Source organism: Coregonus lavaretus (assembly GCF_964263955.1).
Source record: "Coregonus lavaretus genome assembly, chromosome: 3".
Lineage (NCBI taxonomy): Eukaryota > Metazoa > Chordata > Actinopteri > Salmoniformes > Salmonidae > Coregonus > Coregonus lavaretus.
The window spans coordinates 31,351,564-31,377,823 of record NC_139990.1 but is presented as its reverse complement, the minus strand read 5'-3'; the positions used below and the strand labels follow the sequence as shown (position 1 = coordinate 31,377,823).

The 26,260-nt window shown below is 44.3% G+C and overlaps 1 protein-coding gene across 1 annotated transcript in view; it reads left to right on the top strand.

The window, feature by feature from the left end:
* The window catches only part of LOC311107076 (RNA-binding motif, single-stranded-interacting protein 3-like), a 241,620-nt gene that overhangs the window by 90,866 nt on the left and 124,494 nt on the right, over nt 1–26,260 (top strand). The window contains exon 4 of the mRNA XM_084149535.1: nt 11,630–11,721. Within this exon, the coding sequence (XP_084005661.1) occupies nt 11,630–11,721 (92 nt within the window). The remainder of the gene's footprint in view (nt 1–11,629; nt 11,722–26,260) is intronic.

Genomic DNA, 26,260 nt, shown 5'->3' with positions numbered 1-26,260 from the left:
TTTTACCAAAAAGTTATATTTTGGTTTCATCTGTCCATATGACATTCTCCCAATCCTCTTCTGGATCATCCAAATGCACTTCAGACGGGCCTGGACATGTACTGGCTTAAGCAGGGGGACACGTCTGGCACTGCAGGATTTGAGTCCCTGGCGGCGTAGTGTGTTACTGATGGTAGGCTTTGTTACTTTGGTCCCAGCTCTCTGCAGGTCATTCACCAGGTCCCCCCGTGTGGTTCTGGGATTTTTGCTCACCGTTCTTGTGATCATTTTGACCCCACGGGGTGAGATCTTGCGTGGAGCCCCAGATCGAGGGAGATTATCAGTGGTCTTGTATGTCTTCCATTTCCTAATAATTGCTCCCACAGTTGATTTCTTCAAACCAAGCTGCTTACCTATTGCAGATTCAGTCTTCCCAGCCTGGTGCAGGTCTACAATTTTGTTTTTGGTGTCCTTTGACAGCTCTTTGGTCTTGGCCATTGTGGAGTTTGGAGTGTGACTGTTTGAGGTTGTGGACAGGTGTCTTTTATACTGATAACAAGTTCAAACAGGTGCCATTAATACAGGTAACGAGTGGAGGACAGAGGAGCCTCTTAAAGAAGAAGTTACAGGTCTGTGAGAGCCAGAAATCTTGCTTGTTTGTAGGTGACCAAATACTTATTTTCCACCATAATTTGCAAATAAATTCATAAAAAATCCTACAATGGGATTTTCTGGATTTTTTTTTCTCAATTTGTCTGTCATAGTTGACGTGTACCTATGATGAAAATTACAGGCCTCTCTCATCTTTTTAAGTGGGAGAACTTGCACAATTGGTGGCTGACTAAATACTTTTTTCCCCCACTGTATGTAGCAAGCTAAAAACACAGAGCCTAACGATAGCTAGCTAGCTAGCTGCTAGGAGGATGTCATGTCATGCCATTGGAGGAGTGGGTGAGTGAGTGACTTTTTCCGCTCATATAGTTTTTCAGTGGCTATACACAGCTAGAGATGCAGGTGTTATTTGGTTAGCAAGCAAGAACTTGAATGACTGTTATTCAGTTAGCATATCCCTTGCGTTCGCAAATTCACTCTGGCTATCTACTCCGATTTCAGAGTACTCTTGTCTGAGTGTGCCAGAGCGCAGAACAACAGATTAATTTACGAACGTGCAACCCCCACTGAATATGACCGGTGTCAGTAAACGAAGGGAAAAAAAGTAAGTTAGTCAAGAACGCTCTAGATAACATGTAAACAGCCTAACCAGCTCTGCTACGGTGAGTAAAATGGTCAGAGTGAGGTGTTCTCTCATTTGTGTCTGGAAGTAGCTAGCTAGCAAGCTAGCCAACTATATCCAGTTAGCTTGTGTGCTTGGTTGGGACAAGCATGCATTGGCAGGCAAGCTGCAAAAGGACGAGCAGGCTACAATTCCACATCGTTTATCAGTGCAAGTTTGAGAGGGTTTATCTAATGTTCCTTCGTTAGATTTTAGCTCATCTTGCTCTGGCTAGCATTAGTTGTTGATGTTGTTGTTGTTGTTGATGTGCATAACTGAGAGAGAGCCTACCTTTTCATGGTTGTTTGATCAATATGACTGTAAAGTTCCCAAATGTAAGAGGACTCCCGTGGTGTTTACATATTTGTAGAAATCCATTCAGGTGTATTTTGTGGCTTTTGGGGAATGCATTCTAATGATCTAAAGTCACGCTGTTGCAAGTGCCTGTAAACACACAGTCCAGTTCAAAGTGAATGATGACAGGCCCGTGTGGCAAATGGCTTGTTTGTATAAAGGTCTACTGTAGCTCTGATTGGCTATAGCGCATCGTTCTTTGTAGACTCCGGTGCTGGAAAAGACAGATAACTTTATTCATTTTTATTTACTGCAGTGTCTATTAATTGTCCAAACGCACGGCCCCTTTCCCACTCTATATTGCTATAAAATTTTCACAAATGCCTTAGTATACGTAATTCCCAAACATTGTAAGAAAAAGTATAATATTCTTCCTGGGGGTGTATATGAACAGATTTAAATAAGATTTCATGTTGTTAAAATGCTGTCAGTTCCACTTTAAATGCACATGTTATTTTCAAAGAGATGGCTAACAACAGCAACCGCGCTGCAATAAGAAACACAGTTCCACTCACCAGATGATGATAATTTGAAACTTAACTTCTTGTTGAAAGTTATTCTTGAAAAGGAAGAAGCTAACAAATTAGCAACACATCCTCTTTGATAACACCTGCTGCAGCCCCTGCAAACTAGCCAACAACAAAAGCTAGCTAGCTAGACCCTGGGAAAACTACTGCTCTCTATTGTGCAGTGACCTGTTGGCCTTCAAGTAGGCAGAACTTTCCATAAGTTTTTGTAAAAACGGTCCCACCCATTAAGTCAAAATGTAATTGGTTGATTCCACTGTCACTCCAAAATCATGGCTGACTTAGCTAGCTAGATGTATCTCCCCAGAGACCAGCAAAGACAAATCCTGATTGTATCATTTTTTTTCTCTTCACTGTTAACCCTTTCCTTTCCAACAGAAACTGAAGAGATTAAATCAGAACATCATTGAAAATAATAATAATAATGTTATTAATTTAATAATTATTTTATAAATCCTTAGCCCTTCTCTGAAGGCATAGAAGGCCCATTGTTCCCCACTGTGTTTGGGTTAGTAATACTTTTTAGAGTGGCTCTTTTTTCCCTCAGCATGCCTTTTTTCACTATTCTGAATGTCTAAATAATCGACATGTTGTTCTGAAATATGAACACAGATATACTGGACATTTTAAACTGTTATTATGGTGGTGATTTGACAAAATAACAATCATGGTCTTGAATTGGACTCGCATTTTTCTGGTCTCGATCACTTGACTCGGTCTCGGACCCCTTGTCCCCCTCCCGGTCTCGGTATTGACTCGATCTCGCCCCCTCTCCGGTCTTGACTCGGACTCGATTTGCTCCGGTCTTGGTCTTGAATCGGGCTCATTTTAGGTGGTCTCAAACTCAACACTGCTGCGCGTTTAGGATATTTTCTCACTAGCATTATTCTGCCCACTCATATCAATTAACACCAGTTGGCTGTGAGAGGTGGTCCTCTGTAGCTCAGCTGGTAGAGCACGGTGCTTGTAACGCCAAGGTAGTGGGTTCGATCCCCGGGACCACCCATACACAAAAATGTATGCACGCATGACTGTAAGTCGCTTTGGATAAAAGCGTCTGCTAAATGGCATATTATTATTATTAAAATTTGCAAATTATAATTTTCAAAGCTGGTTTTGGGTCTCTTAAATCAGGCTAGCCATTTAGTCAAGACTGGCGCATTTGTAATTCTCTCTCATCTAAATGGAGCTTAATTTAAACACTGTGAACTGAGTGATTTTCAAACCCGAGCTGTCTCTTTTAGTAACTGGGTATTTAAGTAACATCTTAGCCCAATATACAGTAGATAGCTTTATGAGTCCACAAATCATAATGGAACATTTATGATAGGAGGCTTTCCGGAATAAGCCCTCATAATTCTTAATTATTGATACAAAATAATGTCAACTGGTTATCAATTAAATCAACTGTGCAACAGGAATGTTGGTTTTGGAATTACTGTACCTCAGAAACCCAGTTACTTGTTTTGATTGATGAGAATTTGAGTAAAATACTATAGCAGCTGTACTGTATGGTGTTGTACTATACGTTACCCCTGGGCATTGGTAGGAAGGCGAAGGATAGAGGGAAGGAAGGAAGGATTAACTAAAGCCCAGATATGAAAATACTTCAGTATTTGAATAGTCAAGATGATAATCTCATATCTATAGCACCTGGTTAATTTCCTGCTCTGCTGCACTGAAATGTAACAGTTCTACAAGAAGCAATGCTTTACAGTAACATTTAGCTCTGCTACAATAAAAGTGGTGCAGACAGACAGAAGATCAATGGACAGATCCTGCAGCTAAGGGAGGCAGAACGTTATTGATCAGATAATGATTGACATGTCATTATGCAGCTCTCCCACCCCAGGTAGAGGTCCATACCCAGTTGATCCATTTTGGGTTGAAACCCATAGGGCCCGTTTCCTGGACAGAGAATCTCCATTGAAAATGCTTTTTAGTCCAGGACTGGCTTAATCTGTGTCCGGGAAACCAGTCCGTAGTGTCTATACCCAAGGCTATTACTGTACAGGACAGTACATACTGTAGGTGTTCTGGAACAGTATGAGGTTGTTCCTGACAAGAGCTGTGCTGGCCGTGTCCCCTTGGTCCTGTGCCCTGGCACTCTGTCCTCAGCAGGGCACTGTAGCTCACAGACAAGAGCTACGTCCTAAGTGGCACTCTATTCCCTGTATAGTGCACTGCTTTTGACCAGGACCCATAGGGCCTATGTAATGAATAGAGGGGGACATTTGGGATGCAGCCAGGGACACTTTTATACCTGGGAGAAAATGACAATAAATACAATGAAGCCAATACCGTGCATCAGCGAGAGATGAATCCCCAAATAAATCCATGTTGCAGGGTTGATACGTGAATTGCCTGTACCACTATCTCATCTGTAGTGTCTCACATAAAAGAACGCTCCATAAGGGATATTGTCCCCGAGCGTTAGGCTGACAGGTTGACATTGAATGTGTGGACGGTAAATTAATGTGTAATAGCTGTGTGTTCTGGTCTGTATGGTGTGTGTGTGTGTGCTTGCATGTGTGTGCATGTGCACATGTACTGTACATGTACACACACGTGTGTGTTGCTATGAGCAGTGTGCATACTTGTGGGTTGGGTGTGTGTATGTGTGCAGAGAAGCCCAGATGAAAACACGTCTGTCCTACCAGTGTATTTGCGAGGGGAAGTGGTGCCGTGTGATATGTCAACTCCCTGTGCTGTTACGCCCTGATAAGACTGATGTGGTCAGAGGTCTCCAACCCAAAGATAACATTTTTATACATGACATTAAACAAATGTTCCTCCGCATGATCCCTCAACCAAGATATATTTGTTCCGCCTCAGTTTAGACACACAAGCACACACACACACACACACACACACACACACATACACTGCTGGTTTTGTAGTGCATAGACAGCGGCCACAAGACGGGCTCTGGGAGCCTTTATTTTTTTTTGCGCCAGTCCCCCAGTGCAGGAGGATAAATGAGGAGGAATGCAGAGCCAGGATCCTCTCATCTGGGCTTGGAGCAGGACCAACCAACCCGGCCTTGGCTGCAGCTAGCAGCTAGCCACACACACACACACACACACACGGACACACAGACACACACACATACACTTACACACAGAAACACACACGGACACATATAGACACACACACAGGCACAAACACACACACAGCTAGCCCAAAATACCATCCAGCTCGCTATTTAAAACACCCACGCTGCCTCACTGTTTGCTCTGCTTACTGCAAAGCAGCTCACCCAAACCATCACCCACCCTCCCTGTGAAAGGGCTGCTCGCTGGTCAAAACCCCACAGACTTAGTAAATACATCTCATAAAAGTCCCCCTTTAATAACATCTTGTCAAGGGTTCCTATGTCCTCTCCAATGATTTGCTACAAGTACGAAAACATGACCAATATCCAATTGCTTCATTTAATGAATTTATCAAACACGTTATTGAGTGATGTGGTGGTGGAAAGAACAGGGTCAACTATAAACACTTCCATAAGTTGAGTCATGTCAGCCTTGGGGTCATTAGTACTGGTCCATGGTCTAGCATGCTTCTGACTGTAGGTCTGTCGGGTATCCTATGACATTCACTATATAATAAATGAGGGTTTTACATTGCTGTGCCTGTAGCTCTGTATTGTGCCTCACTTGAAATAAATCTGCTTCATCATTGGTTTGATACATTTCTATACACTGAGTGTACAACACATTAAGAACACCTGCTCTTTCAATGACAGATTGACCAGGTGAATCCAGGTGAAAGCTATGATCCCTTATTGATGTCACCTGTTAAATCCACTTCAATCAGTGTAGATGAAGGGGAGAAGACAGGTTAAAGAAGGATTTTTAAGCCTTGAGACAATCTAGACATGGATTGTGTATGTGTGCCATTCAGAGGGTGAATGGGCAAGACAAAATATTTAAGTTTTTACAGATTACAAAAGTTCAGAGCTCCAAAATGGTATATCATACACTGTGATTGGAGGAAGCATGGAAAAGTTATACTGCTTTAAAAGATGATAAACGTGGTATCCCACTTCGGAGACAAGTAGGAGAAAATGCCCTTGAAAGATTCTGTTGAGTGCTAGAGAGATCTTCTTTGTTCACGCCCATTCAGCATCGTTCCACCCTCTTACGCCATAGACCCACCCATTTCTGTAAGAATTAACATGTGAAAGCATGGCCAACCTTCAGCATGGTCAACCCCTCCTTTATCTCAGCCAAACATGGCTAGCCAGGAAGGATCCTGTCTTTCTCCCTAGAGAAAGTATTCAGAGCCCTTGACTTTTTCCACATTTTGTTATGTTACAGCCTTATTCTAAAATGGATTAAATAAACACAATTCCTCAGCAATCTACACACAATACCCCATAATGATGAAGCGAAAACAGGTTTTTAGAAATGTTAGCAAATTTAGTGCAAATGAAAAACAGAAAACCTTATTTACATAAGTATTCAGACCCTTTGCTATGAGACTCGAAATTGAGCTCAGGTGCATCCTGTTTCCATTGATAATTCTTTAGATGTTTCTACAACTTGATTGGAGTCCACCTGTGGTAAATGCACTTGATTGGACATGATTTAGAAAGGCACACACCTGTCTATATAAGGTCCCACAGTTGACAGTACATGTCAGAGCAAAAACCAAGCCATGAGGTTGAAGGAATTGTCCGTAGAGCTCCGAGACAGGATTGTGTCGAGGCACAGACCTGGGGAAGGGTATCAAAAGATTTCTGCAGCATTGAAGGTCCCCAAGAACACAGTGGCCTCCATCATTCTAAAATGGAAGAAGTTTGGAACCGCCAAGACTCTTCCTAGAGCTGGCCACCTGGCCAAACTGAGCAATCGGGGGAGAAGGGCCTTGGTCAGGGAGGTGACCAAGAACCCGATGGTCACTCTGACAGAGCTCTAGAGTACCTCTGTGGAGATGGGAGAACCTTTCAGAAGGAAAACCATATCTGCAGCACTCCACCAATCAGGCCTTTATGATAGAGTGGCCAGACGGAAGCCACTCCTCAGTAAAAGGCACACGACAGCCTGCTTGGAGTTTGCCAAAAGGCACCTAAAGACTCTCAGACCATGAGAAACAAGATTCTCTGGTCTGATGAAACCAAGATTGAACTCTTTGGCCTGAATGCCAAGCGTCACGTCTGGAGGAAACCTGGCTCCATCCCTACGGGGAAGCATGGTGGTGGTAGCATCATGCTGTGGGGATGTTTTTCAGCGGCAGGGACTGGGAGACTAGTCAGGATTGAGGCAAAGATGAACTGAGCAAATTACAGAGAGATCCTTGATGAAAACCTGCTCCAGAGCGCTCAGGACCTCAGACTGGGGCCGAAGGTTCACCTTCTAACAGGACAACGACCCTAAGCACACATCCAAGACAACGCAGGAGTGGTTTCGGGACAAGTCTCTGAATGTCCTTGAGTGGCCCAGCCAGAGCCCGGACTTGAACCCGATCGAACATCTCTGGAGAGACCTGCAAATAGCTGTTCAGCAACACTCCCCATCCAACCTTACAGAGCTTGAGAGGATCTGCAGAGAAGAATGGGAGAAACTCCCCAGATACAGGTGTGCCAAGCTTGTAGCGTCATACCCAAGAAGATTTGAGGCTGTAATCGCTGCCAAAGGTGCTTCAACAAAGTACTGAGTAAAGGTTTGAATACTTATGTAAATGTGATATTTCCGTTGTTTTATTTTAATAAATTAGCAAAAAAAATTAAAAAACCTGTATTTGCTTCGTCATTATGGGGTATTGTGTGTAAATTGATTATGGAAAATATGTATTTAATCAATTTTAGAATAAGGCTGTAACGTAACAAAATGTGGAAAAAGGGATGGGGTCTGAAAACGTTCCGAATGCACAGTAGCTCAGTGCTTTCGCCTTGGCTAAAGTAGGCTCATAATTAAACATGTTTATACATAGTTTTACGGATCTCATACAAGTTTGTAATTAAGGCACATGAATGTTTACATGTTCAAATAGGGATTTCTGCAAAAAAAAAAAAAAGGTTATTATTACCCACGGGGGGCCAGTATGAAATTTTTTTGCACTCACTAATTGTAAGTTGCTCTGGATAAGAGCGTCTGCTAAATGACTAAAATGTCAAATTATTATATTTCTTTTTCCGGCCCTACTGTGAAGTAAGAACAAGCGTCATCTGCCCCTGTTGGGCTGGCATGTCAATTTTTTTTATACTGTATAAAGCAGCATGAATATTGTTTATAGAGTGGCCATATGTATCTCCTCTATTACAGCATGCAAATGTGTGTAACCGCGGTAATTAATAATATGTGCGTCAGCTGGTCTACCTCTTTGATGACTCATATGGATGTAAGCGATTACATGTAGCTATAGTAATTCTGCCTATGTGTGACTGAAAAATGTATTCATGCTGATGGTATTATTATAAAGTAGTATGCAATGCAAAACAGGATCATTAGAGCTAGCAGAATATGTAAATGGCAATACTGTATCAAAATGGGAATATCAATTTAGGTGGGGACCCCAAACAATCCAGACTATTATGCAGATAAAATATGCTAATTCCCCCTATGTAATTATGATTAACATAATTTGATAGCGAAATGCATGAATGATGCATGATTGATACATTGATACGTGCATTGTAATAAGTCCCTTATCTGGTTTCAGGATATTGTAGCTACGTAGCTTAGCGTTAGCGGTCTAGCCTAAAGTGCAGTGCATTTCAAATGGGCCTTGGGCTCTTGCTGCGCTCTGCAGAGCTTCTAGGCTTCACCATCCTAACTAGCAAGTCTGTCTTTATTTCAACAGCATCAGTTAGACCAGGAAATGCGATAAGGCAGTTCATGTTTCTCTTTATTCTGCTTTTTTTTGTTGTTGCTGTAGCTTTGCAGTGTATCAGACATGGTGCATCTACTCAATCATGTTGAGCCGGCTCTCAGTGACAGATATAGATTTTTTGTTTGCGTACCACCAGGATGTGTTTGCGACTTCAAAGTGATGCCTTCCTCCACTCCCTCTCCATGGGTGTAATTCTAGAGCACCCTCATTAGAAATACTGTACTGCACCTCCTCGTACTTGCCTTTGAACAACAGTGTTTTGAGAGCATGTGGAGTGCAGTTTATGTGTGATTTCTTTTTTTGATCGCTTGAACTGAGTGAAAGGTTATCTGCTGACCCTGATGTATTCTCAGCATCTGAAGAGAGAGTGTTTTGTACTGGCCGAATGACTCTCATGGGATGACTAAATAAATGCAGGCACCCCAATACAATACTGTCTGTGCTGTACCATGTTAGACACGCATACTGTAACTCCAGTCATTGAGGACTTCACTGTCTGTCATATTGACTATCCTCTCCTTGTCCTGACCTACATTGCCCTCTTCGGACTCCTGCAACTGGGTTCAGTTGAACACTCTCTGTCAGGGTTTGTGTTTGGTATTCACGGGTCATTTGATCGTTTGAGGTCGCGCCGTAGTGCTGTAGCCTTTTGGCCTTGGTCTCTGCATGGAGCCGACCACAGTGACTACCCAGTGCCGTACAGGTAATCCCTGCTCTGAGGAACCAGTACTCTCCTACCTCTGCTGAATGTAGGTCAACAGTCTCTTTCTCAAACCCCTTTCATGTTCCTCTTCCACTGAACATTTCTTTTTATGCTTAATCATTCACCTCTTGAATATTATATTTATGAGACGGTTAACTGCATCTCAGCTAGGTAGAACCACTAGATCTGTTTTGGCAATATGATTTAATTCAACCTTATTTCACCTCCAGCTCTTACAGTAGTGTTTCCTAATTAACATTTGTCAGTTCTCCTTCATTTTACCATCCTGTTGTTAATCAGACGGGAGCTCAATTCCGTTCTGCCACAGGTTATGATTTTGCCTTTATTTCACGCTCCTTTACCTCTATCGAATGCAGGAAACTCCACACACACATCGGTGTCTGTGTGTGTTTGTGTGTGCTCGCCCATGTGTGTGTGTGTGAAAAAGTGTGTATAGGGGAGCCACACCAGCTCGGCCCGGCTCCCCCCATTATCCCTTTCTAATTACACTTTCCTTGTGAAACAGTGGATCAGAGGCCACCATTGACTGCTTTTAATCTGGAACCAAATTTTAATTAACACCGATGCGACCCCGCCGCTGATACATGCCTGGGAATGTCGGGATCACAATAACTTATAAATCACAGCTGCAGATTCATTCTCGTCTTTTCACCACTGATGGATTTCCAGAGGGGGTGGGAAAGAGAGAGAAAAAAAGGGAGGGGGGGGGGGGGGGGTTGGGGACGGACGAACGAAGGCTCTGGTACCACGCCGTCAACCTTTGAGAGATTTGTTGCCGGGGTGAGAATTAAGAACACTGCGAAATGAAATGGCACTCTCTGTGCTAATGGGCTGTTGTTGTGAGGAGTGTGATGGCCAACGTCAGCCACTTCAAATATCAAGAGGTTTTCTGTTTTGAGGGGGATTCCTTGCGTTAGAAGAACTGGCATGTTTTGTGAATACTTTCTGTGCATATAGAATTCAGCATTGTAAAATGTAGCCTAGGACTATAAAATACGGGTGTATATTCAGTATTGTATAATATAGCCTAGGACTATAAAATACGGGTGTATATTCAGTATTGTATAATATAGCCTAGGACTATAAAATACGGGTGTATATTCAGCATTGTATAATGTAGCTTACACTGAGTATACCAAACATTAGGAACCCCCCCTTTTGCCCTCAGAACAGCCTCAATTCGTCAGGGCATGGACTCTACAAGGTCTCAAAAGCGTTCCACAGGGATGCTAGCCCATGTTGACTCCAATGCTTCCCACAGTTGTGTCAAGTTGGCTGGATGTCCTTTGGGTGGTGGACCATTCTTGACATACAGGATTCTGTTGAGTGTGAAAAACCCATCAGCATTGCAGTTCTTGACACAAACTGGTGCACCTGGCACCTACTACCATACCCCATTCAAAGGCACTTAAATGTTGTGTCTTGCCCATTCAACCTCTGAATGGCACACATACATAATCCATGTCTCAATTGTCTCAAGGCTTTAAAAAAAATATTTAACCTGTCTCCTCCCCTTCATCTACACTGATTGAAGTGGATTTCACAAGTGACATCAATAAGGGATCATAGCTTTCACCTGGATTCACCTGGTCAGTCTATGTCATGGAAAGAGCAGGTGCGCTAAATGTTTTGTGTACTCAGTGTATATTCAGCATTGTATAATGTAGCCTAGGACTATACAATACATTGGCTTGGGTTTGTTATTGCTAAACAGTTCATATATGCTCCTAATTAGCATTCCTAAGCATCCCCATATGAACGTCAGAGCCGCTAATTATCAAGCGATGTAGTGCTCACAAGATATGAGAACTGGCAGCCTCTGTGGTTATATTACCCACCTATTACTGTTACAATTACCAAGCCCTGTCATTCTCTGTCTTTGTCTAACTCCACCTGCATTTTTCAACATTCTCTCCTCTCTCTCTATCCCTTCAGGATATGGCTTTGTGGACTTTGATAGCCCGGCTGCAGCACAGAAGGCGGTGTCGTCTCTCAAAGCCACCGGGGTGCAGGCTCAAATGGCCAAGGTAAGAACTATTAGAATGTTAGTGTCCTTCGATGACTTACACCCATTACATACACTACAATATACAAGGTCTGCTCGCTCGTTACTGAATGTGGGCTTTTACAGTTGCATGGTCTGGGAGAGAATCACAGGACCCCTATCCAGATACAGACCCAGAAACAGACCGTGGTGTGGTAATGTCTGTGACATGGTGGGAGGCCACTCTGGCCTGCAGAAGGGGAGTTTAGATATGCTTTATGTTTCCAATGGCTCTGTCCCACATCTCTTCCCTAACTACTACACAGTGTATGACAGGGGCAGGGCTGTGGCCATATACAGTACAGCACCATTCCATGTGTGTGTGTGTGTGTCTGCATGTGTGCGGGCATGCATTCTCCTGCTGCCGGTGCCCTGTGGTGGACACTGTGTCAATTAGACTGTGCTCTGGTTGCAGTGCACATAGCTGCCTGTCATGTCCTCTTTGATATGATTGTGTGAAAGTGGAAGCAGATGAGAGGAGCTGGAACATGAGAGACCCCAGTGAGCTCCACAGCTTGAGACAGTAAATACCATACCATACCATAAGGGCAGCTAGCTAGAGGCTTAATTTAACATTTAATCCGACTTTTAACCTTTACTGATGCTACTGACATTGGTGTTGATTAGAACTGTGGTGATGGTGATGATGAGGAGGTGGAGGAGGAGGAGGAAGATGAGAGAGATACTTTATTCACAATTCCAATAATGATGATGGTCAGGATGATGATACTAGAAATTATGATGAAGATTATACCCCCATTATTGTGATGAAAAATAATGGGAGTAGCTAGGAGAGATGATATCCTGCTAGGTGCTCACGTATGCCATCTCTCAAATGCACAATTTACCCATTTCCTCTCTTCACAAAGTGTCTGTCCTTCCTCTAATATTTATAAGAGGCCACACACACATAATAGAGATTAGGGTCTATGCTCTTTCCCCATTTCATTTAAAACATTTCTTTGTGTTGCTTTCTTTTCTCAATCAACATTCCCAGCTGCCTTTTTAACAGTGTTTTGTGGGTGTGGGTGGGGGTGGGGGTGGGGGTGGGGGGAGGAGGTTACTCTTGAATGTTTCCGCCCACATCAATTAAGGGTCTGGCATTCTCTACTACTGTCTTTTTATCCCACGTCTGAGAGACATTAAGGGGTCGTTGAGTTTTTATTGACTCTCTCTGTATCTCTGTCTACTCACTCTCTCTTCTACTTGCTCTCTGTCTCGCTTTATCTCTCACTATTTGTCTCTCTCTCACACAAACACAAGGCCACACACCTGCCTAAACACACTCCTGTCTACCATGTCTTCACCTGCCATACATTCAATGAGCGCAATTTAGTCCCATCCATAATTAACGTGGCCTGTCTGTAACTGTGACTTTGAAACACCTATCGGTTCCCCCAGAGGCATCAAACAGGAACCCAGGTGAGCATCACCATCACATCCTGCAGGTGTAAATCATTGCGGCGACGGCTGCCACCCCGATGACTGAACATGGTCATGCTGGGGCTCATTCTCCCCTTCCCAAGGCTCCATTTTGTCACGTAGATCTGCCGCAACAAAGTTATAAACGGAATTGCCAGTCAGAGCCAGAGGCATTGAGCTCATTAAATAAAACTGTCCAAGTAATCAAGTTCCGCCTTCTTTTCCAGCCGCAGTGCCATTAAAATACTTTTATTAAGGTGCCTTATTTAAACACAGCTGCGAGGGAGGGAAGAGAAGGGAAGAGAAAGGTGGAGAAATGGTTCTTTATTTCCTCTTCCCCCTCCTTCCTTTGTCTGGATGTCCCCCCTCTGAATTGGTAATACCAAGGAAACACGAAACATTGGCTTCATTGTATTTCCTCCTCCCCCTTGGGGACTGTGACAGCATCAATGAGGATGAGAATCATAATGAAGGTACCTGAAGGACACTTCCTTGTACCTCCCTCGCTGTCAGTCACCTACAAAGAAGCAGCTTGGGCGAGAGTATGTGTGTGTGCGTGCAAGTGTTTGTGCGTGCGTCTGTGTGTGTTCATCAGTGGAGTGGGGTGGGGGAGGGAGGGTCCCTCACACCTAGCTGAAGACTTCATTCGCTGTGTCACTGCGTGCAAAACGCTTTTTCTCCCCGCATGAAGACAGACGCTAAAAGAGACAGAAGGATAAGAAGTAAACGGTCCGTGTCTCCCATCGCCAATGCAAACCTGTCAAAGAGCTCTCCTCCTCAACTCTCTGCAGGCTGCCATTTTCCCCTTGAGCCAATCACACTGAATTATAGGGTGAGAGCCCTCGATTGTGGTGTCAGTGTCGGAGAAGCAATTCCACCTGACAGCTGCTAGCTCTCAGACAACAACCCAGTCTTTATGCAAATTATCTCTCTACCTTTGTCTTATAGTTGCCACGATCAAAACAAAGCTCTCCCTCTCTCTCTCTCTCTCTCTCTCTCTCTCTCTCTCTCTCTCTCTCTCTCTCTCTCTCTCTCTCTCTCTCTCTCTCTCTCTCTCTCTCTCTCTCTCTCTCTCTCTCTCTCTCTCTCTCTCTCTCTCTCTCTCTCCTCTCTCTCTCTCTCTCTCTCTCTCTCTCTCCTCTCTCTCTCTCTCCAGCCCAGATTAGCCATAGGATCCCCATCACACGGACACACTACACACTCCCTTGAATTCATACATATTTAGATTCACCCTGTATTCAACCTAAATTCACTGCCTCCTGAGCTAACCAACATTACCATGTTTATTCTGTAATAGCAGAGGCCCAAAATGAGAGCCTCTGGTTCATTTGGATGTGGAGGGTGTTATTGAGGTTGTTATTGACATGTGATACCCTCTCTATCTCAGGGCTGTTTACCCTTTCTGCCTCCGCTTGCCCTTCACTTCCTGTCCACATTAGAGTGAGGGGGAAAATATGCCAAAAACGTCATTAGAGCGCCTCCATGAAATGAATCCCAAACGTTTAGGCAACGCTCAGCTCTGGCCCATCAGGCAGCCGTCTCTGTTCGCCATTGAGGCATTTAATGGCCCATGGAGTTGTTACGGTAACATTTGGGTCAGGGCAAAAGCCCACTACGCGTAGAATAACGGAGATTGACGTTCCTATCTCTCAGGGGAAATTTCCTGTCAATATTGCATTTATATTCATACAAACAGCGAGGAAGCTCCCTGTGGGTGGTCTGGGGCAGGCAGCGGTGGTATTATTTTCATTATTACCCTATTATCCTTTAAGGATGACTTCTTTGACACAGTTCCTGCACTGAAACCCCTTTACAGTTCAACAAGACGAAGGGTGACCTCTGGACTTCAATCAAACGGATGGCTGACGCTGTTGTTGCTGTGGCTGAGAATAGCTAGGTTAACTTAACATAGCTGCGCTGCACCTTAGGCTGAGGTCAACTTTGGCTTCTTTTCAGGCAGTGGGAATCTATTCAGAAAGAAAAGAGAATTGGTGGGACTAGAGGATACTGGTGCAGACTCAGCAGCCATCTCTCTCTGCAGTTTGTGTTATCCCACCTTGAATATGATGCCATTTCAGCAAGACATTGTGAGCTGTGTTTTTCATAAAGCATATGGTGTCAGCCAGAAGATAGTAATAATCAGCACATTTCCCGGCTCCACGCGTAGTGTGGTTGCCATCGAGACTGGGGGTGTCATGGAGATTATGGTGTAGCCTAGTACAGATATGTTCTAGTTCCACGCTCCATTTTTTTCTGGCTGTCACAGCCGCTCTTTGAATACACTGTATAGATGCACAAACAACAGCATATTTTGTGCAAACTTCATGCCTCTGTCGTCATGTATAATCTTGTGTCCTTATCAACCCATTCCTCCTTCAGCTAGTCCCATAGTGACAGTATGACAGTATCACTGAGTGTATAGGAGGCTACAAAGCCTCCCTAGGTTCCCCTACACATATATTCCTCTCTCTTTATCTCTCCAAATGCATCATGTGCATAGACGCCTCATGCAGCAGCTCGTCGGCATCAATGCAGTTTAGCTGCAGTGTGCCGCTCACCCTCCCTCTCCAAAGTGATACTTTTGAAGGGCAAAGCCAGCGCGAGTGAGACGGACCATCTGACTAGCTCTCAGTCCCGCGCCCCGTCATTGGCTCGCACTGTCTCAGCACTCTAATTACGCTTCAATCATCTGGAGGAGCACGGCATGCGGTAAATTATTTCACCGAGCTGCGTGAAGACATCAAATCAAATCAAATCAAATCACATTTTATTGGCCACATGCGCCGAATACAACAGGTGCAGACATTACAGTGAAATGCTTACTTACAGCCCTTAACCAACAGTGCATTTATTTTTAACAAAAAAGTAAAAATAAAACAACAACAAAAAAAGTGTTGAGAAAAAAAGAGCAGAAGTAAAATAAAATAACAGTAGGGAGGCTATATATACAGGGGGGTACCGGTGCAGAGTCAATGTGCGGAGGCACCGGCTAGTTGAGGTAGTTGAAGTAATATGTACATGTGGGCAGAGTTAAAGTGACTATGCATAAATAATTAACAGAGTAGCAGCAGCGTAAAAGGATGGGGTGGGGGGGCAGTGCAAATAGTCCGGGTAGCCATGATTAGCTGTTCAGGAGTCTTATGGCTTGGGGGTAGAAGCTGTTGAGAAGTCTTTTGGACCTAGACTTGGCACTCCGGTACCGCTTGCCGTGCGGTAGCAGAGAGAACAGTCTATGACTAGGGTGGCTGGAGTCTTTGACAATTTTGAGGGCTTTCCTCTGACACCGCCTGGTATAGAGGTCCTGGATGGCAGAAAGCTTGGCCCCAGTGATGTACTGGGCCGTATGCACTACCCTCTGTAGTGCCTTGCGGTCGGAGGCCAAGCAGTTGCCATACCAGGCGGTGATGCAACCAGTCAGGATGCTCTCGATGGTGCAGCTGTAGAATTTTTTGAGGATCTGAGGACCCATGCCAAATCTTTTCAGTCTCCTGAGGGGGAATAGGCTTTGTCGTGCCCTCTTCACGACTGTCTTGGTGTGTTTGGACCATGATAGTTCGTTGGTGATGTGGACACCAAGGAACTTGAAGCTCTCAACCTGTTCCACTACAGCCCCGTCGATGAGAATGGGGGCGTGCTCAGTCCTCTTTTTTTTCCTGTAGTCCACAATCATCTCCTTTGTCTTGGTCACGTTGAGGGAGAGGTTGTTGTCCTGGCACCACACGGCCAGGTCTCTGACCTCCTCCCTATAGGCTGTCTCATCGTTGTCGGTGATCAGGCCTACCACTGTTGTGTCGTCGGCAAACTTAATGATGGTGTTGGAGTCGTGCCTGGCCATGCAGTCATGGGTGAACAGGGAGTACAGGAGGGGACTGAGCATGCACCCCTGAGGGGCCCCCGTGTTGAGGATCAGTGTGGCAGATGTGTTGTTACCTACCCTTACCACTTGGGGGCGGCCCGTCAGGAAGTTCAGGATCCAGTTGCAGAGGGAGGTGTTTAGTCCCAGGATCCTTAGCTTAGTGATGAGCTTTGAGGGCACTATGGTGTTGAATGCTGAGCTGTAGTTAATGAATAGCATTCACACGTAGGTGTTCCTCTTGTCCAGGTGGGAAAGGGCAGGGTGGAGTGCAATAGAGATTGCATCATCTGTGGATCTGTTGGGGCGGTATGCAAATTGGAGTGGGTCTAGGGTTTCTGGGATAATGGTGTTGATGTGAGCCATGACCAGCCTTTCAAAGCACTTCATGGCTACAGACGTCAGTGCTACAGGTCGGTAGTCATTTAGGCAGGTTATCTTAGAGTCCTTGGGCACGGGGACTATGGTGGTCTGCTTGAAACATGTTGGTATTACAGACTCAGTCAGGGACATGTTGAAAATGTCAGTGAAGACACTTGCCAGTTGGTCAGCACATGCTCGGAGTACACGTCCTGGTAATCCGTCTGGCCCTGCGGCCTTGTGAATGTTGACCTGCTTAAAAGTCTTACTCACATCGGCTACGGAGAGCGTGATCACATAGTCATCCGGAACAGCTGGTGCTCTCATGCATGCTTCAGTGTTGCTTGCCTCGAAGCGAGCATAGAAGTGGTTTAGCTCGTCTGGAAGTATTGTGTCACTGGGCAGCTCGCAGCTGTGCTTCCCTTTGTAGTCTGTAATAGTTTTCAAGCCCTGCCACATCCGACGAGCGTCAGAGCCAGTGTAGTACGATTCAATCTTAGTCCTGTATTGACTCTTTGACTGTTTGATGGTTCGTCATACAGAGAGAGCGAGAGTTAGAGAGCGAGAGAGTGCGGTGAGAGAGAGAGTGCGGTGAGAGAGAGAGAGAGAGAGAGAGAGAGAGAGAGAGAGAGAGAGAGAGAGAGAGAGAGAGAGAGAGAGAGAGAGGAGATCTGTCACAACAGACAGCCGGCTGCAGCTGGAGACAGGCCAGCTCTAATGAACAAAGTTACAAACTTATCAGAGGGAGAGTCTGTCTGGTCTGCCACACTCCCTCTAGGGGAGTGAGAGTAACAGTAACTTTTAATGGACATTGCCATACAGTGGCTTGCAAAAGTATTCACCCCCCTTGGCATTTTTCCTATTTTGTTGCCTTACAACCTGGAATTAAAATGGATTTTTGGGGGGTTTGTATTATTTGATTTACACCATTTTGAAGATGCAAAATATTTTTTCTTGTGAAACAAATAAGAAATAAGACAAAAAAACAGAAAACTTGAGCGTGCATAACTATTCACCCCCCCAAAGTCAATACTTTGTAGAGCCACCTTTTGCAGCAATTACAGCTGCAAGTCTCTGGGGGTATGTCTCTATAAGCTTGGCACATCTAGCCACTGGGAGTTTTGCCCATTCTTCAAGGCAAAACTGCTCCAGCTCCTTCAAGTTGGATGGGTTCCGCTGGTGTACAGCAATCTTTAATTCATACAACAGATTCTCAATTGGATTGAGGTCTGAGCTTTGACTAGGACATTCCAAGACATTTAAATGTTTCCCCTTAAACCACTCGAGTGTTGCTTTAGCAGTATGCTTAGGGTCATTGTCCTGCTGGAAGTTGAACCTCCATCACAGTCTCAAATCTCTGGAAGACTGAAACGGGTTTCCCTCAAGAATTTCCCTGTATTTAGCGCCATCCATCATTCCTTCAATTCTGGCCAGTTTCCCAGTCCCTGCCGACGAAAAACATCCCCACAGCATGATGCTGCCACCACCATGCTTCACTGTGGGGATGGTGTTCTCGGGGTGATGAGAGGTGTTGGGTTGGTGGCAGACATAGCGTTTTCCTTGATGGCCAAAAAGTTCAATTTTAGTCTCATCTGACCAGAGTACCTTCTTCCATATGTTTGGGGAGTCTCCCACATGGCTTTTGGCGAACACCAAACATGTTTGCTTCTTTTTGAATTCAAGCAATGGCTTTTTTTCTGGCCACTCATCCGTAAAGCCCAGCTCTGTGGAGTGTACGGCTTAAAGTGGTCCTATGGGCAGATACTCCAATCTCCGATGTGGAGCTTTGCAGCTCCTTCAGGGTTATCTTTGGTCTCTTTGTTGCCTCTCTGATTAATGCCCTCCTTGTCTGGTCTGTGAGTTTTGGTGGGCGGCCGTCTCTAGGCAGGTTTGTTGTGGTGCCATATTCTTTCAATTTTTCAATAATGGATTTAATGGTGCTCCGTGGGATGTTCAAAGTTTCGGATATTCTTTTATAACCCTGATCTGTACTTCTCCACAACTTTGTAATGGTTGTAATGCAACAAAATAGGAAAAATGGAAGGCACTGTGCATCGCCATCCCAATACTGTTAGCACAAGGCGACTTTGAATTGATACGGGATATATGTTTTTTGTTACTGTTTGTTAGAGTTTGCAAAATTCTGTCATTATACGATCATGTCTGTAGTTTGAATGGCGCTCAATAGGCACTACGAACATAGACAATAATATTCAAATTAAGGTAAAATTGGGGCTTTATTTGTGAATAGCTGTCTATTTGGTTACCAAATTGCCTAGCAGTGGCCCTGAGCTCAAATTAGTCAATTTCAAAAGGAGTGAAGGCCTTCAGTTTCAATATGCTCGATGCTGCCATTGCTTCGCTTTGAAGCAAATATAAATAAATATAAAGACGGCTTTTCAGACTCAATAATGGCCACAGTGTGCAGTTATTAGAATCTCTTTGATGTGGCAACTGTGCCAAGCCGCTCCCTGTCTCCCTCAATTGATCTGCGTCCATTAACAGACTGAAGGAGAGCCTTTTCAAAGGACCCTGATTCCACCATCGCAGATAGATAGATAGCCAGGTGAATGAACGCTTTGCATTAGTTAACCCATTTGGTCAGCGAAAGGATGGTGATGCCCAGAACGTGTCTTTCATTGAAGCCATGCAGGACAAAGCTGGATAGTGTTGAAAATCTGTGTATTTTCGGCTATGACTTCATGGTGTTAGCAGTTTTACCTACACTGTAGGCCTAATCTGTAAATGTTATATCTAAATTGTGGAACAGTATTGTTCTTAGCAACATATGACTTATGTCTGACAAAATGGCTTATGTCAGGGGCTCTCCCTTTCACTGATTACTTGTCATGCTATGTGAATGTGTTTCAGTGTGTACATGCAAACACACGCGCATGCACACACACACACACACACACACACACACACACACTTGTGTGTTTGTTTCTTTGATGGAGTATGTTGTGGGCTTGCAGTATGCGGCTGTGGCTGCAGTAGAGAGCTCTAAGCTCTCCCAGCCCTTCCTTCCTTCCGTGTGAGCCACTGATTCAGCCACCCCATTTCAATTTGTCTTCATCAGTCATACCAATTAACTCGGGGATTAGATTCATCAATGCCAGCCATCTCCGGCCCTCCTCCCTACCCCTCCCATGTCTACCCTCTCTGCCAGCATGCACGGCCCTGACGACACACATTATAGATATGTTTAAATCTTAACAGCTCGCTCATAGACAGTCTTATCACCGGAGGTTTCGCAATCCCAACCAACACTCTTCTTAGTATTCTGTGTGGTTGGTGGAATTTTAAAGGAGAGGAGAGACTTCTTGACCATGTATTGTCGGGCTGCCCAGCCCCCAAATGGACTCTTCTTATCAACTGTATTAATTTCCCCTGTGTTGTCTTAAGAATTCAGCATTCTCTGTGTTGTCTTAAGAATTCAGTATTCTCTGTGTTGGTCTTGCCAACCACCATTGTCACACCTCTGAGAAACAACTCAGGTTTTGAATCCAAACAACTCAGATGCTTATAACATGGTCTAAGATTAATTGTTCTATCACTTATTTGTTCCTGACCTGCTGTGGTGAGATTATTTCTTTCTCCCTCACCCTAGAGCTATCGGCCATGGCACAAGCCATGGTTTCTTTATCTCTCTCTCTCACTCTGACCATGCTTAGAATAATGCCTTGTAATGCTTGGTAATGCTTTGTAACTTAAGTTTATGCCTTAAATGTGAATCCATTCATTTAAAAAAGTAATTCAATGCAGTTTAAAGGAGACTACTGCTTGACCATGTATTTTCAGGGGGGATTTCTCTGCCATCATTTTCCTCTGAGAGGGCAATTTCCCCTTACAGCCTGGAAACCGTGAACTGTGAGTTTCCCCTCCGACCGAACCAGCAGGAAAATACCACGAGTGCCAACATTAACCATGCAGTGAAGTAGGAGCTATTTAAAACTAAGGGACTCCAAATGACATTGAATGACGAGCCTGTCCCTGCCCGAACTCCTGCCAGTGAAACCAGCCAGGCGATCTTTAATTCACTAGAAAATATAACACGATTAAGGTACCTTCCCACCATAGCACAGTTACATATTCGGGGCTTAGAGCTCCAGTCTGTGTGAGTTTACATTTCTACCGCACTGAGAAAGCCTTACGACGTAATTAAGAGTTAGCGCTGCTGTACAGTCTGTTAGGATTTAGACTGGCTGCCGATGGTAACACAAACAAATAGCAAAAAGTGCCGATCGTGTTACGTGCTTGGTCATTAATGAGAGACTAATCACGCAGGAGCTTGGAGTGAGGCTCGTGGTCGGGTTTGTCCTTTCTCATCCCGTGCTTGGCTGGCTGGCTGTCGCTGGCTCGTCACTGTGTCTGTCTGTCTGTCTCTGTCTCTTTTTGGCCATCTGTCTCCCCCCACCATCACCATCACCATCACCATCACCATCACCATCACCATCACCATCACCATCACCATCACCATCACCATCCCTCTCTCTCTCTCTCTCTCTCTCTCTCTCTCTCTCTCTCTCTCTCTCTCTCTCTCTCTCTCTCTCTCTCTCTCTCTCTCTCTCTCTCTCTCTCTCTCTCTCTCTTCTCTCTCGCTCTCGTTCTCTTTCTTGTTCTCTCTCTGCAGGCCCCTAATGAATTGTGCAGGCATGCCATGTTAAATTACACTGACAGTTTCCATTTCCAGTGGCTTCAATCATATTGGTGAGGGGCTGTGCTGTAGGAGGACTCTGAGACAGAGCAGCACAGAGCTTTGGCCATGTCAAAGGGCCCACGCATCAGCCAGGGCCTGCCTAGTGACAGTTGATGGATGGGGAACTGTGACACCCATGTCTCTTATTCAGACTAATGAGGGAGAGAGAACTGGGGAAGTAGTGGGCTCTGGCTCTCTGGCTTTGGCACTGCAGTTGTTTTTCCTCCATCTGAGTGTCACTGTGTGTGGCAGTGTGTCTGTCCAATCTCTGCTAGTAATCTTTGAGTGGGGGGTGAAAGGTTAACAACAACAAAAAATAATAAAGAAGTGAATGTCAAATTTGCATCTTCAGGATGGAATTTGCCTTCAAATGTTCATCTCACTGGTGGGGGAAATAAGGAAAACGTGAGGGAGTCACTCTACTCTCTCAGGTCCCCAAAGTCAAGGTCGACCAGGAAACCAGACTCACCCAGGAGCTGCCCTTAATGACCTTCTGTCCCATTAGACGCACCTCGGCTGACTCCTTGTTATTGAGCAGGGGCGGTGTGTGTCTGTGTGCGTGCGTGCCAGTGGAGGCTGCTGAGGGGAGAACGGCTAATAATAATGGCTGAAACGGAGCAAATGGAATGGCATCAAACACATGCAAACCATATGTTTGATGTATTTGATACCATTCCACTAATTCCGCTCCAGCCATTACCACGAGCTTGTCCTCCCCAATTAAGGTCCCACCAACCTCCTGTGGTGCGTGCGTGTTAGCATGAGTGTGCGCATACGTGTGTGTGTGTGTGTGTGTGTGTTTGTGATGAGGGGGGCTCTTCATTTCGCCGTCCGGGGTGGTTTACCCTACATAACATACTGTACGTCAGCACAACCTCCGAGGCTGTTAACCCTGAGCCCTGTGTGGATCTGGATGGATGATACATGTTTTGCTGTATGCGCTTGTGAAATCCTAGTGTATTTTTTTAAATATGTACTTTCAACCTTTTTTTTGACATAGCGTTTGTGTTTATTTACATGTATTTGTTTCAATGAGATGGTGACTTAAGTTTTTTACAATATATTTTACATGTCAATCCATTCACATAACATAACATCTGTGATATGTGTGCTGTGTGTCTGCTGTTCTCGTGTTCTCTCTGTGTCTGCGTTGTGTCAATATTTTGTCTTGAGTTCTGTCATCTGTGATTTGCTGCAGAGCTGTTGTTGTGTGTCGCCTGTGATGAGTCTGTTATATCCTTGCCTTTGCTAGCTTCTAGCTTCCTGTGCTAAGTGTTCTCCTCCTATAACATGTTTATTATGTCTGTTCGGTCTGTGTGCTATTTTTGTGTTGTGTCTGTGCTGTGCCACTGTTATCATGGCATCTCTTAGTGTTATCTCTTTGTTGTCCGTGTGCTATCGTCTTGCAATCGAGGCAATGGCTTTGTGTTGCAACACCTAGTATAATCTTCATGCTATGTTAATGTTATCTTTGAGTTAGAATTGTCTTTACAGTAGCCTATGTGTTATCTAACGCGCATCCTCCCCTCGGTGTTGTCTTAGTATTTTGTCTTTGTAGTGTTGTGGTTGTTTCGTAGTGTTGTTGTCGTTTCGTAGTTGTGTGTGATTCCTCCAGTGTTTCTGTGTTGCGTGTTCATCATGTCCTCCGTGTTTCTGTGTTTACACAGGCTGCATGTCTGTGTTGTCCCTGTGTTGTTAGGTTTGGTGCAGAGCAGACCTGATTGAAACCAGATGGCTAGTCTTTGGGAGTCTGGCAACTGAAGAAGTGATGGAGAAAACGGTAGACAAGAGATTGCCATCAACTACAGAGTGAGAGAGAGAGAGAGAGAGAGAGAGCGAGAGAGAGAGAGAGAGAGAGAGAGAGAGAGAGACAAAGATAGATAGAGAGAGAGAGACAAAGATAGATAGAGAGAGAGAGACAAGAGAGAGAGAGAGAGAGAGAGAGAGAGAGAGAGAGAGAGAGAGAGAGAGAGAGAGAGAGAGAGAGAGAGAGAGAGACAGATGTATGCACAAGGAGCATCCTCTCTGGCTTTCTCTCTCTGCTGGGATGTGACGTTAATATAGCTGCCTCCTGCGATAACCGATGGAGGAACATGCTAACTTTCAAATGTATTATAAAGTTAGCTGTCAAACAGAATCACGTCTTTAGGTTCCATGTTGTGTAATCTGACCCTAAACCGTTAAATATTTCCGTCTGTTGTGCCTCGTACAACGGTTAATCATATTTTCCTTCCTAGTCAGCCTGACAGCGATGTTTACATCTGCTTTTCAAATAATATACATTTCCTTTATTAATTTTTTTATTAATTTTTATTTTTTATTTGTACTTTTTTTTTAGTGGGTAGATCAGCTTTAATATTGCCAGATAGATTGTAACTTCCATCAATGTAATTGTCTGCATCACTTCCAATCCCCCATATGTTTTTTGTCCGCAAATAGATATATATATATACATATACATACATACACATACATACATATACACATACATACATATAAATACATATATATACATATCCTTTTGAAAAATATATTTTCCTTTATTACTTTCCAACCCCACCACCCCTCCCCTAATTGGAGTAAACTAGTGAACAACAACGCTTAGGCCTCTACAACCAGCTTATACATACTATATACATTTAAATAGTATGTATTTATATAGTATGTGTACAGTCAATTTTACAATAATTATATTTTGTTTGTTTTTACTCCTGAACTTCCTCTACCCTCAACCGCTCCGATCATTTTCATGATGTCCATCCGGTTTGCCTCTACATGCCATATCCCCCAAACTGTGCTCTTTTTCACAAAAGTTCTCAACCTATATACTTATGATGGACACAGTATGTTTTACATTAGTCCCAACCTTCAGCTCCATTCAACCCCTCCCAATATACATTTACTTAACATGATACTCAAACAGGAAATCCTAAATCCTTGACATTGTTTCTGCTAGTTTGTTGTGTGAGCAAATCAGTTTGCGAGATTGCGTATGAATTGTACAGTACATTCGCCAAATGGCCTTGTCAAGACCCATCAGAGGAACTTCAGGGTACTTTTGTGTTTTGCAAGTACTGGATAGCCTGTTGAAGGTGTGCTGCTCCAGGACTGTGTTAGAAGAGAAGAAGGATTCAAGGAGCAGTCTTCTGAGCCAAGCCAGGGACATTCCCTGACCGACGTTCCCTATAAGAAAGATTTGGAACAGACAGCAGGTTGGGAGCCTTTGCCACCTTGAATAACGATCACTCCCTCTCCTCCCTTTGAGCCAGATTGAGTAAGCATTCAGGGATGCTGCTCACAGAGCTCATCCTCTTTATGATGAACACCCCTTCACTACATCACATTATTCCCCATCTGGTCTGGCTCTGCTTGGCTCAACAGGAGCAGCTTGAATGGTTTTGCAAGCTGTAACCTTGTTTGATATTCGCCATGACAATAGGCATATAGTATTCCCTAACAAGTTTTCGCTAAGCGCAAGAACATGGATGTTTACAAAAGCGGTGGCAATTGAATGAAAAGGCAACAACTGGAGTTGCCGTAAGCAAAACAGGGCTTTGTGAGAAACGGTGTGGTTGTTGGATCCGGATCTGAGCCCTTTTCCTGATAAAGTGGTTCATCAATCTCCATGGAAACGGTCACACCCTCTTCAATAGCTAGCTGACGGCTAAGCGTTGCCTTGGGGGGGGAGTAGAGCAAAAGAGAGAGGGTGGGGTCTGAGAGAACCAGAGGAAGTATAAATGTGCCTCGAATCGAATTATTGACCAATCAAGTCATAACGTGAGTAATTCAAGGCCTACATCAATGGGGATAATCTCATTGGCTGTGCATTAGGGGCTGCGAGGATGGGGGTCGGTGAGGAGGGGGGTGGAGCTCTTAGTGGACACGTTCAGTGGGGGTCTCAAAGGAAGAGGGTCCTTTGATAGGAGTTGAGAGATATTTTTAACTTTGGATGAGGAGGGGTGGAAGGGGGGGGTTGAAATAATGCCTCCATCTCTGCCTTTGGCGTATCGCTGTAAGATACAGGGTAGAGTAGAAGGGATGATTACACCCTTGTTGCCATCTGCTCAATTGGTCAATGACAACATTTCTCATGTGTCCAATTACGAAAGAGGATTAGGATCTGTTTGTGTGCTGTCTGGTGCCCCTGGTCATATCTGACTCACCAGAGTTATACAGGACATTTTGTCT